The sequence below is a fragment of the Miniopterus schreibersii genome, assembly GCF_964146895.1.
Source record: "Miniopterus schreibersii genome assembly, chromosome: 3".
NCBI lineage: Eukaryota > Metazoa > Chordata > Mammalia > Chiroptera > Miniopteridae > Miniopterus > Miniopterus schreibersii.
Genome location: NC_138103.1, coordinates 29,146,201 through 29,159,616, shown reverse-complemented (window position 1 = coordinate 29,159,616; position 13,416 = coordinate 29,146,201). Strand labels below are relative to the sequence as shown.

The following is a 13,416-nucleotide window of genomic DNA, read 5'->3' as shown; positions in this document are numbered from 1 at the left end:
CGAGGGACTAGCGCGGCGCCACCTCCTGGGCTCCGCCGGCCGCCGGCGCCTGCAACCGACTCCGGGAGTCCTGGGCTCCACCAAACGGTGGTTCTGCCGATACAGCCAGCGCGGGCTGCGCCTCCTCGCCATGGGCCCCCTCTCCGCGCGGCTGCTGATGGAGCGGGGGCGACCCAAGAGCGACCGGCTGGGGAGAATCCGGAGCCTGGAGTAAGAGGCGGGCCGGGGGCGACGGGGGGTTCGGAAGCGGGGCCGGGACCCTTGCCAGGCCCCGTTATCGCCGGGTTGGTTGGGTGGAGTCTCTCATCACTCGGGCCAAACGCCATTCTCATCAAGAGATGGGCCCCAGGTGGCCTCACCCCTGAAGAGGGCCCCGGCTGCTGAGAACAGTCGTGCCGAAAGAGAATTGAGCAACCTGTTAATTACAGAGGGCCTGGGGGAAACAGGAGCCCCCTCCAGAGGCTCAGGAAAAGCATCTTGGAGGGGGCCAGCTGCTCCGAGTTTTAAAGTAGTTACAAGATTTTTAAAAATAGGGTGTTAGGGAGAGGCTGTGCATGCACAAGAAATGCCAGGTGAAAAAGCCTTCCGAGGCACCCTGGGCTGCCTTAGGTGTGGGGCTGGAGGCCTGCCTGCCCTCTGAGTAGCCCCTGTCTGTCCCTCACCCCAGCCTGTCAGGACTGAAGCTGCTCTCAGAGCACTTGGACCCCAAGCTCCTGAGCCGTCTGAAGCAGCTGCAGGAGCTGGACCTCTCTAACAACCAACTGGAGGTGCTGCCTGCCAACCTGGGCCTGTCCCACCTGCGCATCCTCCGCTGTGCCAACAACCAGCTGGGGGACGTCACTACCTTAGGCCAGTTCCCACAGCTGGAGGAGCTCAGCCTGGAGGGCAACCCCTTCCTGACAGTAAGTGGGTTTATCCAGAGGCCCCAGGCCTGGGCCCAGCAATCTGTTGGGCTCTGACTCAGCAGCCCCCAAGCCATTCTTCCCTCATTCCCCAGGTCAGCGACAGCCTGAAAGTCTCCTTTCTCCTGCCCAAGCTGCGTAAAGTCAATGGCAAAGATGCTTCCGCCACTTCCTCTCAGGTGGAGAACCTGAACCGGGAGCTGACCAGCAGAGTAAGGGGCCTGAGAGGTGTCCCTGGGGCTTGGGAACAGTCAGGAGCCTTGAGGATTGAGCAACAGGCTTAGACATTTGGAGGACACTCAGGGAGATTACAGAGGCTCTTATCCCTGAGCTCCTAGCCTGACATGTTGCTCTGAGCCTAGTTGTGGTGCTTGGCCTCTTGTCCTGGGGTGTCCTTCCCTTCCGGTGTGCAGGGCCGGGTCCGGCAGGGGAGGCTAAGACATTTTCACAGTAACTTTATCCTGAACAGACCACTCTCTCTTCTGGGGCTATGTGTTGCTTAGATTTGTGCAACGTGCAGCTAAGAAAGCTGTGGTTTAGGGAGGCTTCTAGGAGTCAGTGAGGTTGAGATACCTGTGGCCCTGGAGGCAGAGGAGCCATGGAGGGGCCAGGGGTGGGCTGGGGCCTGGATCTGGTCCCTCTTGTATCAGGTCACAGCTCACTGGGAGAAGTTCATGGCCTCACTGAGCCCTGAGGAGGAGGCTGAGAAGGCCCAGGCGGACTTCGTGAGATCTGCCGTCAGGGATGTCCGCTATGGGCCTGAGTCCCTCAGCGAGTTCACCCAGTGGCGGGTATGTCCTCACCCTACTGTACTGAGAGTCTGTTTTCCCAGCTCCTTGCTGGCTCCCATGCCCTTAGCTGCCCTGGAGGTCTTTGGCCATAAGGTTCTGTGGGGAGTGGGCGGGTCAGGAAAGGCACCACCATTGGCTGAAAAGGCCCTTTCCCAACTCGGGAAGCACAAGCTCCCCTCTGACTGGGTGTCTGAGGAGGGACTGTGGGGCCCCAGGACTATGTCCAGCTTCTTGATGGCCTGGCCCCACCCAGGTGCGGATGATATCTGAGGAGCTGGTGGCCTCAGGTGGGACCCAGGTGCATGAGGCAGACATCCTGGAGAAGTCCCCAAAAGCCACAGTTGTCCAGGGGCTCAGGGTAAGTGCGGTTCTGTGTGGCTCCCAGGGCTCTGAGGGCCTGTGTTGGCCCTTCCTACATAGGGAGGCTGCAGGGAAGCGGGCGTCCTAGAAATGAGCCCAGGAGACAGCCTCCAGTGCCCAAGCTAATTCCCTCTGACCCTGGGCCACTCCTTACTTCCTACACTCATGGGAGGATGCGGTCTAGCCTGTGATAGGGAAGAAAGAAGCCCTGGGTGGATGAGCCCATGGTCACTAGGCTCTCAGCCACTCCTTCCCACACACAGGCCAGGCCAGTGGCCTGGAAACGGCCAGAGGATATGCCACTCAACCTCTCTCCCAACAAGCGGGTGTGCACTTCCCCATTGGCCCAGGTGGAGGGACGCCCCATGGGTTCTGATGGTGGCCAGGTAAGCTATAGCAAGGTGGCAGGGAGTATGAGGGTGGGAGCAAGGGTTGGGGCAGCTATAACCCCCTTCTGCCCCCACAGCCTGCCCTGAAGCTGGAGCCCCTGTACTTCCTGCAGTGCCACAGCAAGAACAACAGCCCTGAGGACCTGAACACCCAGCTCTGGGCCTGCGCCTTTGAGCCGGCCTGGGAGGAGGGTACATCCTTGGTGGGCAAGCAGGGCAAGGGCCACAGGTGGGGGGGCCTGGGAATGCCACCTGGAGAGTGGCTGCCTGGGCCATGGGGGAATCAGGAGAGACAGAGAGCTTAAAAAAATGTCATCAAAGCCAGGAGGAGGGAACTGCAGGGGGAAACTTTACAGAATGTTTTTACTAGGATGACCCCTCAAAACAGGGCATACAGGGGCCGCATCCCAGTCTGTGGCCACGTGCGGCGGAGAGGCTGTGTGTGTGATAGACTGCCAGACGGGCATTGTACTGCACAAGTACAAGGCACCTGGCGAGGTGAGTGCCAGGGCCCTCCTGTAGGGCAGTGGGCAGAGCCCTGGGGGCAGGAGTGTCACCTGCTCACCAGGTGACCTTTTCCTTTGATGCTGGGCCTCAGTTTCCCAGATTTGATCCTGCATGCATGTGCACACATGTACCTCTGCCCCTTGGTGACTGCTCCACACACTCCCACCCCCAGGAGTTCTTCTCAGTGGCCTGGACAGCCCTGACAGTGGTCACACAGGCAGGCCACAAGAAGCGCTGGAGTGTGCTGGCAGCTGCAGGCCTGCGGGGCCAGGTCCGGCTGCTGCACGTGCGCGCTGGGTTCTGCTGCGGAGTTATCCGGGCCCACAAGAAGGCCATCGCCACTCTCTGCTTCAGCCCCACCCATGAGACCCACCTCTTCAGTAAGACCCTCTCCCCACATCCAGGGCTCCCCCAGCACCCCTGTCCTGCAGCCTGATGCCTCAGTGCTCCCTCCCTGGAATGGTAGGGGACTCCTGTGGCTGACAGTCTCACCCCAGGCTGCCATGGTTGGTTCCGGCCATGATAGAAGCAATGTGGCTTTGTGGACAACTGATTGGGCTTCGGATCCTGGCTTTTTCCCCAACCTGTTCTCTGGCCTTGGAGCTTTCTGACAATCTGGGCCACTCTGTCTATGACCTCGGGGGATACTCCTGGCCCTTCGGTTGCGGTGAGCCCGGTGAGGGTGATGTGTGAGCAGAGGCCTACAAAAGATGGCTGCCTGGTGTGGCACACGTTAGGTTAGAATAAGATAGGGCTTGTAGGCCCTGGCCCGCCCTCCCTGCTTCAGAGGGGCGGGCATTGGAACCATGGTCTCAGCCTTGGATGCAGCCTGCAGGAGGAAGCTGGGCCTCCTCAGAGCCACCTCTCCCCTTCCCGTCCCCTCCTCAGCGGCCTCCTATGACAAGCGGATCATCCTCTGGGACATTGGGGTTCCTGACAAAGATTACACATTCCAGGCCAGGTGATGATTAGGGCAGGGCTGGTGTGAGGAGGGCTGGCTGTCAGTCTGGGCAGACACCTGGGTCCATGGCCTCATGCTCTTCCTCTCCCCTGCTGGCAGCCAGCTGCTCACACTTGATACCACCTCCACCCCCCTGCGCCTCTGCCCCGTGGCCTCCTGCCCAGATGCCTATCTGCTAGCTGGCTGTGAGGGCGGCTGCTGCTGCTGGGATGTGCGGCTGGACCAGCCTCAAAAGAGAAGGTGAGGCAGATGGGGATGCCTTGAAAGCCAAGCCTCAGAGCTGGGGCAGCTGCCAGTCCAGATGTCTGACCCCGGGCACATCTGCCAGAGATGGTGCCCAAACCATGCATGCTGCCCTGGGCATCCAGAGAGGCTATTTTCATGGTCCTCTTCACAGAGCTGGCCTGTCCCCACCTTATGCTAATCTCTTAAGTAAAGGTCCCTGTGATGCATTCCTTCCCTAGTGGTTGGCTATGAGACTTGGGTTCAGCTCCCTCTCTGGACTGTGATCTCTTCACCTTCAACGTGGGGCTTCACTATGGCCCATGTCCTGCCACTTACCAGCAATGTGACCTTCTTGTCATAGCATAATTTCCTCATCTGTGAAGCTGGGACAGTAACTTGCACCCCAGGGCTAGTGGAGGATAAGGAGGATGGTGTCTGGGCAGGGACGAGGTCCGAGATGGGCCAGGTTGAAGCTTGTGGCTCATCCATGCCACCTGGAAGGCCCAAGACAGTGCTCAGCAGAGTCCCAGTCCTCTTGGGGCCCACAAGCCTAGTAGGGGAGACGCATTAAACAAAGGTGGCCAAGTAAAACTCCATGGACCCAAGTGTCTACCCAGCCTGGCAACCAGCCCTGCCCAAAGTATGATGTCAGCAATGAAGGAAAGAGAATCAGGTGCTTTGAGGGGAATAGGAAGTCCAAGGGGACTCTGAAGAGGCGACCAGTGGCAGATGGATAAGTTCTTAGACTCGTGCTCTCCACATAAGCCCTGTGAGAGAGGTGGGTAGGAGGAGGGAAAATGTGTACACAGGAGGAACAGCATGTGAAAAGGGCTAGTGGTAGGGAGAGCTGGCTTGGAAAAACAGGAAATGGTACAAGATACGGTGGCAAGGTTGCTCGGGCCAGGGTACACTGGCTTTGTTGGCCATGGTAAGATTCTGAGTTTTACCTTAAGTGCAGTGAATAGCCTGGAAAGAATTTTAGGGTTGGGTGGTAGGAGTGAAGTAGCTGCTACATGGAGGGAAGTAGTGGAAGCCTTGGCACCCTGCGGCAGTTGTTCAGCCAAGTATTGGCGGTGGCCCTGTGCCACACCTGGGAGTCAAGCCCCAGGCCTGCCTCTTCTCCTTCCCTGCTCACTCACATCTCCCTGGTCCTCAAGTCCTGTGGCATTTCTTTCCCACATTGTAGATGTGTCTGTTCCTCACAGTTGGTGTATGGTTGCCTTTCTTACTTCCAGGTGTCCCCTCCAGGAGTCTAGGCAGCCACTGGTGGCCTTTCCAAGCAGTGTGACCACATACACACTCAGAAACATTCAGCAGCCACTCCCCACTGTCCTCAGGGTTACAAAAACTCTTCCTCAGTCTCTCCCTTCCCAGACCCCCAGCACTCAGCTGGAAATGCCTCCCTCCTGCTCATCTCAGTCCCAGAGGCGTTGCCTCTCTCCAGAACCCTCCCTGGTCACACCATCCCCCATCCTGGAAGAACCAGCCCCTCATGCTTCTGAGTTCCCACCACCTGTGACTCCGTATACTCAGGTGCTGGCTCCCACTTCCAGGATGAAGCTTAACCCCTCCAGGGCCCAGAACAGATATTCTTGGTTGCATCTTCTGATCTCCACACAGGGCAGGGCCCAATGTATGGTTCTCATTGCATAATGAGAAACTGTATATGCAAGGAATAGTTGACCAGCATCTCCTGTGGCCCCACAGGGTATGTGAAGTGGAGTTCATCTTCTCTGAGGGCTCTGAGACATCTGGCCAGAGAGTGGACGGGCTGGCATTTGTGAATGAGGATGTCGTGGGTGAGTGAGCCCTGCTCTGGAGAGTCTGCCTCCTGGGACCCAGATAGGGCTCTGGTAAGGCCTTCATGGGTTGCTTCTCCCTGGGTTGCGGTCTAGGCCTGAGAACTTCTGAGGGGTCCCCACTGTGGAACAAGAGATGCCGGGAGAGGGCCCCCCAGGCACAGTTCTCCATTCCTCCTCACAGCCTCCAAAGGGAATGGCCTGGGCATCATCTGCCTGTGGAGCTGGAGCCAGACGTGGGTGGGCCGGGGCAGCCAGTCCACAGTGGCAGTGGTGGTCTTGGCTCGGCTGCAGTGGTCATCCACTGAGTTGGCCTACTTCTCACTCAGCACCTGTCCTGGTGAGCCCACCCACATACCCCATCCTGCCTTCCACCCCCTGAAGCTCTGCTCCACCTTAGTTCCAATCTCTGTGTCCTGGTAGATGAGGGCATTGTGCTCTGTGGGGATGAGGAGGGCAGCGTGTGGATCTACGATGTCAGGCACATTCTGACGCAGCAGCCTCCACTAACGGCAACCCCACAAGCCCCCACACAGGTATGCACAGCTCACTCCTCTCCCTGCTGCTGGGGACTGGTGCAGCCAAGGGGCCTGCTATCTAGGAAGGAGCCAAGCCCCTGTCTCTGTTCCTACCAGGTCCTTAAGTGGCCCCAACCCCGGGCCCTCAGCCAGACGGTGACCAAGACCATGGTGAACACGGTGGTGGCCAATCCCACCTTTACCTACCTCACCGCTTTGACAGATTCCAACATTGTAGCCATCTGGAAGAGATACTAGCTTTCAGGAGGAGCTCCTGCCCCTACTGCAAAGTACCAGGGATACAATTTAACTTATTTGACTTTTGGGCTAATGATGGGGATCTTTCTATGAATGAGTATTTTTATTAAACTACTATGTAAGAGAATCCTGGGAGAGCTGTTTGTGGGTCCCTCTGGTGTTGCTACTTTGAGTAAGACAGGCTGACCTGGCAGCTGGGGCTTCTATGTAGAGACTCATGTAAGTTCATGGGTTTGAGCAGTTCCCTTCCGCTCAAGACTGCCTTCCCTGCAGCCGCTCTTCCCCCCCCCCCCCCCCCCCCGATTCCCAGATGGTTCAGAATGCATTTGTTTCTGCCACCTCTCAGACAGAAATCTGGATTTCTGGGCCAGCTCACTCTGCAGGTGGCCCCAGAGTAGCCATGAGGCAGGTCATCTACCTCCACTGAGCCTGACAATCCATTTGCTGTGAAGTCACCTCTGCTTCAGGTCACACCTGGGTCTTTTCCTGCCAAACTTTATTAGGAAGATTAAACAGGACCTATGTACAGGACACATTGGTGTCAGGGGTGAAGGGCTCTCTGGGATATTTCCAAGGAGGCCCATGGCTGAAAGAAGCTGCTCTCTTCCACTTGGTGCCTGGAGAAGGGCCCAGTGCAGGGTAGGAACTGGCCAAGCAAGACTGCTTCCAGCCCACTATTCAATTCCTTCTTGCTTGTCTTTGATGGCCACCTGAGGGAAAGGAGAGGCAGCGCACTTAGCTGGAATAGCCAGGTGAGGGTGTTGGAAAGTCAGCCCTAGCATCCCTGATCACAGATTGCCAGGAAACTGCTTCCACAGCTCCAGAGTGCAGCCATGAACAGAAGAGAAGCAGTAAACCAGGCCCTGAACAGCTCCAGGGCCCAGCCGGGCATGGCTCAGCGGATCAGGGTTCAATTCCCAGTCAGGGCACATGCCCGGGTTGCGGGCTGCAGCCGATCAATGACTCTCTCATCACTGATGTTTCTATCTCTCTCTCTCTCTCTCCCTTCCTCTCTCTGAAATCAATAAAGATATATTTAAAAAAACAAAAACAGCTCCAAGGAACTTGGCAGCCAGCAACCTTAAGGACTCTCTGAGCCTACCCCACCTGCCCCATCACTTCTCTGTAGCACACATCTTGCTGCCTAGGATGGGAGTCAAGTGGAGCAGAGGTCCTTCCTGGTGAGTATATAATATACTGAAATCTGGCAGACTGGATCTTTCCCACTCTAAACTGTCTCGACTGAAGCTCCCTGCCTGAACAAGTGTGACACACCCTAGGATGAGCTGCCCTCTAGGCAGACAAATACCCTGGACACAGCCAGGCCTTACAAACCACAGAGCAGTCAGGAGCCAGAGAACAGACTTGAAGGAGCAGCACAAAGGGGTAGTAGGCCCCTTGCTTCCATAGGGACCAGAGTGTACAAGGAGACCCTGGCGCACTAGGTGAGGTTCCCACCCATGGTTGCAAACAGCAGGCCCCAGGCCTCAATTCTATAGCCTTATCCACACTTCCTGGAGGCTATGGTACAAGTCCTTGCCCTGTCATCACCTCTGCCCCTTTCTCCCAAACAAATGAGAGGGAACCACCCAGGGGTCATCCTAGGTGTAGGCATGAGAACCCAAATCTCTGGGACAAACAGGTTGGCATCCATACCAACCCACCCCCGCACAGCTGGCTCCTCACCCGGAATCGTTCTTCCAGCAGGGAGAGTTCGCTAATGAGGTCTGTGATGGCATTGGTGAAGGCCTCCTGGGGGCTGTAGTCTGGTGTGGTCTGTACACGGATGATGATCTTATGCTCCAAGGGGTGAGGAACTTTGTAGCCAGCAAACAGCACCTGCGGGTCCTTCAACAGCTGTCTGAGATACAGGAATGAGCAGTGTGAGGAGGCTGAGCCTAATGCCCTTGGAGCTCTGGCCCCTTGTAGCTTACCAGGCCTTCTAGCCAAGGGGTCTTCTCATTGGCTTGAGGCCTATAAGTAAATGCAGCTGGCAGCTGACACCAGGTGGTTCCTGTTCTTGATTCTGGTTTTTTTTTTCCCCACCCAAAAAACAAGTAAAACACATACTTTGGAGAAGATATACCATATGAGAACTCCTCCCACACACACAGCCTTGTATCTATGAGGATCAAGAACCTTAGCTGATAAATAGGATTACCAACAACCTCTTCCCTTAGGGGAAGTCAGGGACCCTGCAATGCCCTGAAAGCGGCCTCCCTAGGCAGTAAAAATCCAGCCAATGTTCAGTAAACCAGAACACAAAAGCCCCATTCCCAGCTCAAAAAGCATCTGAGACAGCGAATGAAGGCACAGGGGGAGAAGGTCTCATGCTCTGAGCAGTTAGGGAAATGGAAGTCCTTTAGATAACATAGGTTGGCAGCTGTTGTCCACCCCATGGGTCCTGTTCTATGAGGTGAAGCCAGTGTCATTTACTGGGCACACCAGGGTTTTCTCCAGAGCAGCTCAATCTTGTGTGAGCACCTAGAGGGAGGGCCCTTGCATAAGTGAGGACCCGACTCATGCCGGGTCCAAAAGAGCCTGGGTGCACCAACTGGCTTGGTGCAGGGCGGGAGTCATCCAAACAAAAGATAGGCAACGCCACCCTCTACTTACACTAGGAGGCCAGGAAGGCTTCAGCCCAGTCTCAAACACAAACCTGGGCAAGGCCTGCTGCACTGATGGTACTTTTCAGCAGTGAAGTAAGTCCCTGGGCCAGAGCATCAATCACACTGTTAACCACCTACCTGGCCAGGACTTCTCTGGTGTGAACAAACACCAACCAAACAATATCAGATGCCCACCAGAGGCACCGGATAACCATTTAGCCCCTCTCTTACCTCTTCCCTTTATTTTACTCAGTTACAATCTCTGGCACATCTCAGAATGCCAGGTGTCACTGAATTCATTGTCACAAATGGGCAAGGCGGATGGGAGCTAACCCTGAATACTACTCCATGCTCATTAGCATAAAACCACAAGTAGGCCTACTTTTCTGTGACTTCCTGCATATTCACTTACTTTAGTCAGATAAATGTGCCAATGCAGAAATGCGGCTATGTGGATGGATATCTGTCAGTGTCATTTTGAAGAAAAGGCAACTGGAATTAGTGAACTGCCAAAGCTAGCAACCAGAAAGACTTCATGCAGCTCAGAAAGACTTAAGAAAATCTTCTGGCCCTGGCCGGTGTGGCTCCATGGTTAGTGTCTTGGGTTTGATTTCTGGTCAAGGTCACGTGCCTGGGTTGCAGATTTGATCCCTGGCCCTGGTCAGGGCATGTGCAGGAGGCAATCAATCGATATGTCTCTCTCATATCAATGTTTCTCTTCCTCCCCCCCTCTCTAAAATCAATGGAAAAATATCCTCGGGTGAGGATTAACAAATAAAAATATCTTCTGGAACTTATACTTTGCCTCAAAGAGCCCCCATTAAACATAGCCCTGGGGTGGGGGGAGACATAGCCCCCGAGAGCTTTTGACTTGGAACTTACGATTTAATAATGTTTCCTAGTGTATGATCTTCTTTGTTGATGGTGAACAAACAGGCATTGGGTACCTTGGTGTCCTTGTTAATGGTGATCCTAGGAAGAGGCAGAGGCAAGAGATGGGGGCGGGGCCTCCCTTCCTCCCTTTAAGGCAGACTCAGGTCCCACCTATTCCTGGAAGCCTTTCTCAATTGCTTCATCCTATAAACACCTCTCTGTCTCAGCAGCAGTGTATCTACAACCCTGACCCAAGTTATGCCCTGATTCTGTGGGACCCTAGCCTACTCTGTCTGGATTGCACCTTTTTCCTAAAGCGGAGTTTCTCAGCCTTGGCACTACTGACATTTTTGGCCAGATAATTCTTTTTGGTAGAAGCCAGCTGTAATTTTCGGATGATAGCAGTATTTCTGGCCTCTACCCACTAAGTGCCAGTAGAACCCCCTTTATGACAACCAAAAATGTTTGCAGGAGATGCCAAAAGTCCCTTGGGAAGCAAAATGGTCCCCAGGTAAGAACTGCTCTCAAGAGAGGCTGAAGTAGCTAGCAAGGGCTAGACCATAGAGCCCTGCACACCAGGCTAAGAGAAGTTTGAAAACCCAGTGTTTAAGAGGATCTTCTAGGTGCTGAGTCCTGGACTAAGCACTTTCCATAAATTGCATTACTTACTCTCCCCCTAGGTTTACTTACTGTGATTTAACACAGTTTAATAAGCCCATTTTCCAGATCAGGAAAGCAGGCCTCAGGCAGATTGAGTCACTTGCCCAAAGACACAGAGTCCTTAAGTGGGGGCTGCAGGGGCCAAGCCCAAGCTGTCTGACAATGGGCCTACGTTTTCTTTCACCCTACAAGCAATGAGGAGTCACTGAAGGTGTTACACAGGCGGACAGAGGTCGGATATGAGTTTACGAACCATCGCCGGTTGCAGCAAGGAGGGTAACGGTGGCGGGCGGGCCAGGAGAGGAGCGAGAAGGCTGCCACAGCCCAGAGAAAAAAAACTTTGGAGCCAGGAAGTCTGGGCCCCAAAACAGACCCACCACTTCCCGTGTGCCGGGGAGTAATTTAACCTCTGAGCCTGTGCCCTCCTCTGCAAAGGGGAGACTCCCACGGCCTCGCAGGACCATCAAGTTTGGCAGACTCGTGAGCGAACCGCTTTGCGAGCGGACGCTCAAGCAAAAGCTGTTTCCCAAATCCCGCCAAGCCCGGAGGTCAGGACAGGCCCCAGAGTCTGCAGGAGCTGGCCGCAGAGTTGAGGGCCCGCGACCCTCGGCCTGCCCCGGCCGGCTCCACTTACTTCTTCTCGCCTTCGAACAACAAAAACGACTCGAAGGCAGGAGGGGCGTTCATCTTGGCGCCGCAGCCGCCTCCGGAGCCTCGGCAGCCCCGCCGCCGCCTCCAGAGCACTTCAGCGCCTCCTCTTCCGGATGCGCGGCCGCTTCCGAGTCGCCGGCGGCGCCAAGCCCGCGGGAGGCCTGGCCCATTGCCCCCTATCGGGCTGGAGGATCTTGCGCAGGCACCAGAATCCGAGGGAGGCTGGTGACTCTGCGCATGCGTGAGTCCGGAAGGTCCCTTCGCTTTGTCGCTTGTTCGGAGAGCTGGGAGGTGCTCTGCGTACTGAGATATCCTCGTCCAGGATAAGCAGCTACCCCGAGGTCGCCTACCTCTGCTCCCCACACCCCTGATCTGTCTTTACAAATGTGCCCTTGGAGTACACAGCAAGAGGCCCCTGAATGACTGGAGCCTTGGGGTATGTGTAGGTGTGGCTGGTGGGGGCGGAAGAAGCCTCAGGCTCACGGGCGTCCATCCCTTGAACCAGACGGCTGTGTATGGATAAGCCCCCTGCCTAGGCTGCCTGGGCAGACTGCTACAAGCCCCTGGCTGTGTTGTAACTGATTTGCTAAGTGGGCTTGTGGCCTAGTGCGCGTCTTGTTAGGGTGACAATTGGGTGAGGGCTGGGGCAGGAGGAAGGTGTGTATGTACGTGTGAGAGAGGCTCTGGGAGGGATAAGTGCATCTGCCTCTTGACTGGTTGATACTCTGCAGACTACAGCTTAGCATAAAGGTCCTACCTGAGCTGTTTGAAGCGGGAGGGTCTGGAGTCTCAGATTAGCTACTGAAGCCCTAACAGCTTTCCAGCTGTTTCTTTAAGTCTGGGCAGCAGCCAAGTCCCAAAGGAAATCTGAGCTTCCACTACCGTTTTCTGGGAAGGGCCATTTCCTACTTGAGCCTCCAGGGCTGGGGTGAGAAAGTGTCATTCGCTGGAGGCCCACACCAACCTTGACTGTCTGGGTCAAGCTGGTGGGCACCTCTAACTGCTGAGGAACAGAAAGCCCTGAGGTTGTAATCCCCATTCTTCTGAGTCATCCTGGAAAAGTTTGGGCCAAGGATGCTACCTTTGCCAGGATTGCAGGAACCTGGATGTGCCAAGACTGGCTGCCTTTAACTGGGCTAGAGTGGGGAGACAATTTTTACCCAGCAAGGGCCTCACCCTCCTTGCCACTGTGGAAGTCTATCCTCTCTTGGGGAGTTCTGGTCGTATTTACCCTTTGATTCCCAAACCAGCATAAGACCCTGGGTGCCAGAAGCTGTCAGCACCCCCAAAGAGTCTTCAGAGGCTCGATTCTGGTGTGCCCCAAGAGGAGGCCAAGTGACCATTCCCATCTTCTGATAAGATAGGCCTGCCTAGCACAATTGTGAAAGTGGCTGCTGGGACAAGGGGTGTTAAGAAACATTATCCAAACTTGGAAATAGGTGACGGGAGCATGTTTTATCAGTGTCACACTAAAGCATTGTTGAACAGGCTTGCCCAAGGGTTAATTATCTAGGGCAGAGATCCTCAAACTATGAGGGCTTGCAGACCAAATCAAGCCTGCCCCCTTTTTGTAAGTAAAGTTTTATTAGAATAAGCTAAGCCCATTTGTTTACTCATTGTCTGTGGCTACTTTTGTGCTCTGAGAGTAATTGTGACCAAAACTTGTATGCCTGGGCCTTTTTAGAAAGTTAGCCAATCCCTAATATTGGGGAGTGGACCCGGGTTTGACTTTGATATTTATTATTCGATTAGAACCCAGACACTGAAGTTACTTATGAACTTGTAAGTTTCTATCCCATAGAGAACGTCACAATCTTATTCTAACATTCTTTTCTCAGAATGCTTACAAATATGTACCTGGCTTCTCAAAATGCTCTATGAGCCAGCTTTGCCAAACACTCATTTCCTCCTTT

General features: G+C 54.9%; 2 protein-coding genes across 7 annotated transcripts; one reads left to right on the top strand and one right to left on the bottom strand.

Annotated features, from left to right (window-relative positions):
* Nucleotides 1–116: 116 nt before the first annotated feature.
* On the top strand, nucleotides 117–7,101 carry LRWD1 (leucine rich repeats and WD repeat domain containing 1). 6 transcript variants are annotated; one of them, XR_013998370.1, is made up of 15 exons: nucleotides 117–210; nucleotides 668–902; nucleotides 998–1,114; nucleotides 1,553–1,693; nucleotides 1,947–2,051; nucleotides 2,317–2,439; nucleotides 2,520–2,634; nucleotides 2,831–2,940; nucleotides 3,122–3,329; nucleotides 3,838–3,910; nucleotides 4,010–4,150; nucleotides 5,843–5,934; nucleotides 6,031–6,274; nucleotides 6,358–6,470; nucleotides 6,570–7,101. XR_013998370.1 is itself a non-coding variant. In XM_081131218.1 (15 exons), the coding sequence occupies exons 1-15, from the start codon at nucleotides 131–133 to the stop codon at nucleotides 6,708–6,710; spliced, it is 1,950 nt and encodes a 649-aa protein (XP_080987344.1). In that variant the 5' UTR covers nucleotides 117–130; the 3' UTR covers nucleotides 6,711–7,101. The 6 variants fall into 6 exon arrangements, 5 of the variants coding, with proteins under 5 accessions (XP_080987344.1, XP_080987345.1, XP_080987346.1 ...); XM_081131218.1 differs by having other exon boundaries at nucleotides 6,119–6,274; XM_081131219.1 differs by lacking the exon at nucleotides 998–1,114 and having other exon boundaries at nucleotides 6,119–6,274.
* Nucleotides 7,102–7,189: 88 nt separating this feature from the next.
* POLR2J (RNA polymerase II subunit J) lies at nucleotides 7,190–11,621 on the bottom strand. The gene is made up of 4 exons (XM_081131232.1): nucleotides 11,487–11,621; nucleotides 10,202–10,291; nucleotides 8,397–8,571; nucleotides 7,190–7,420 (listed from the first exon to the last, which is right to left on the bottom strand). Exons 1-4 carry the CDS (start codon nucleotides 11,537–11,539, stop codon nucleotides 7,385–7,387), a joined length of 354 nt encoding a protein of 117 aa, XP_080987358.1. The 5' UTR covers nucleotides 11,540–11,621; the 3' UTR covers nucleotides 7,190–7,384.
* Nucleotides 11,622–13,416: the final 1,795 nt, after the last annotated feature.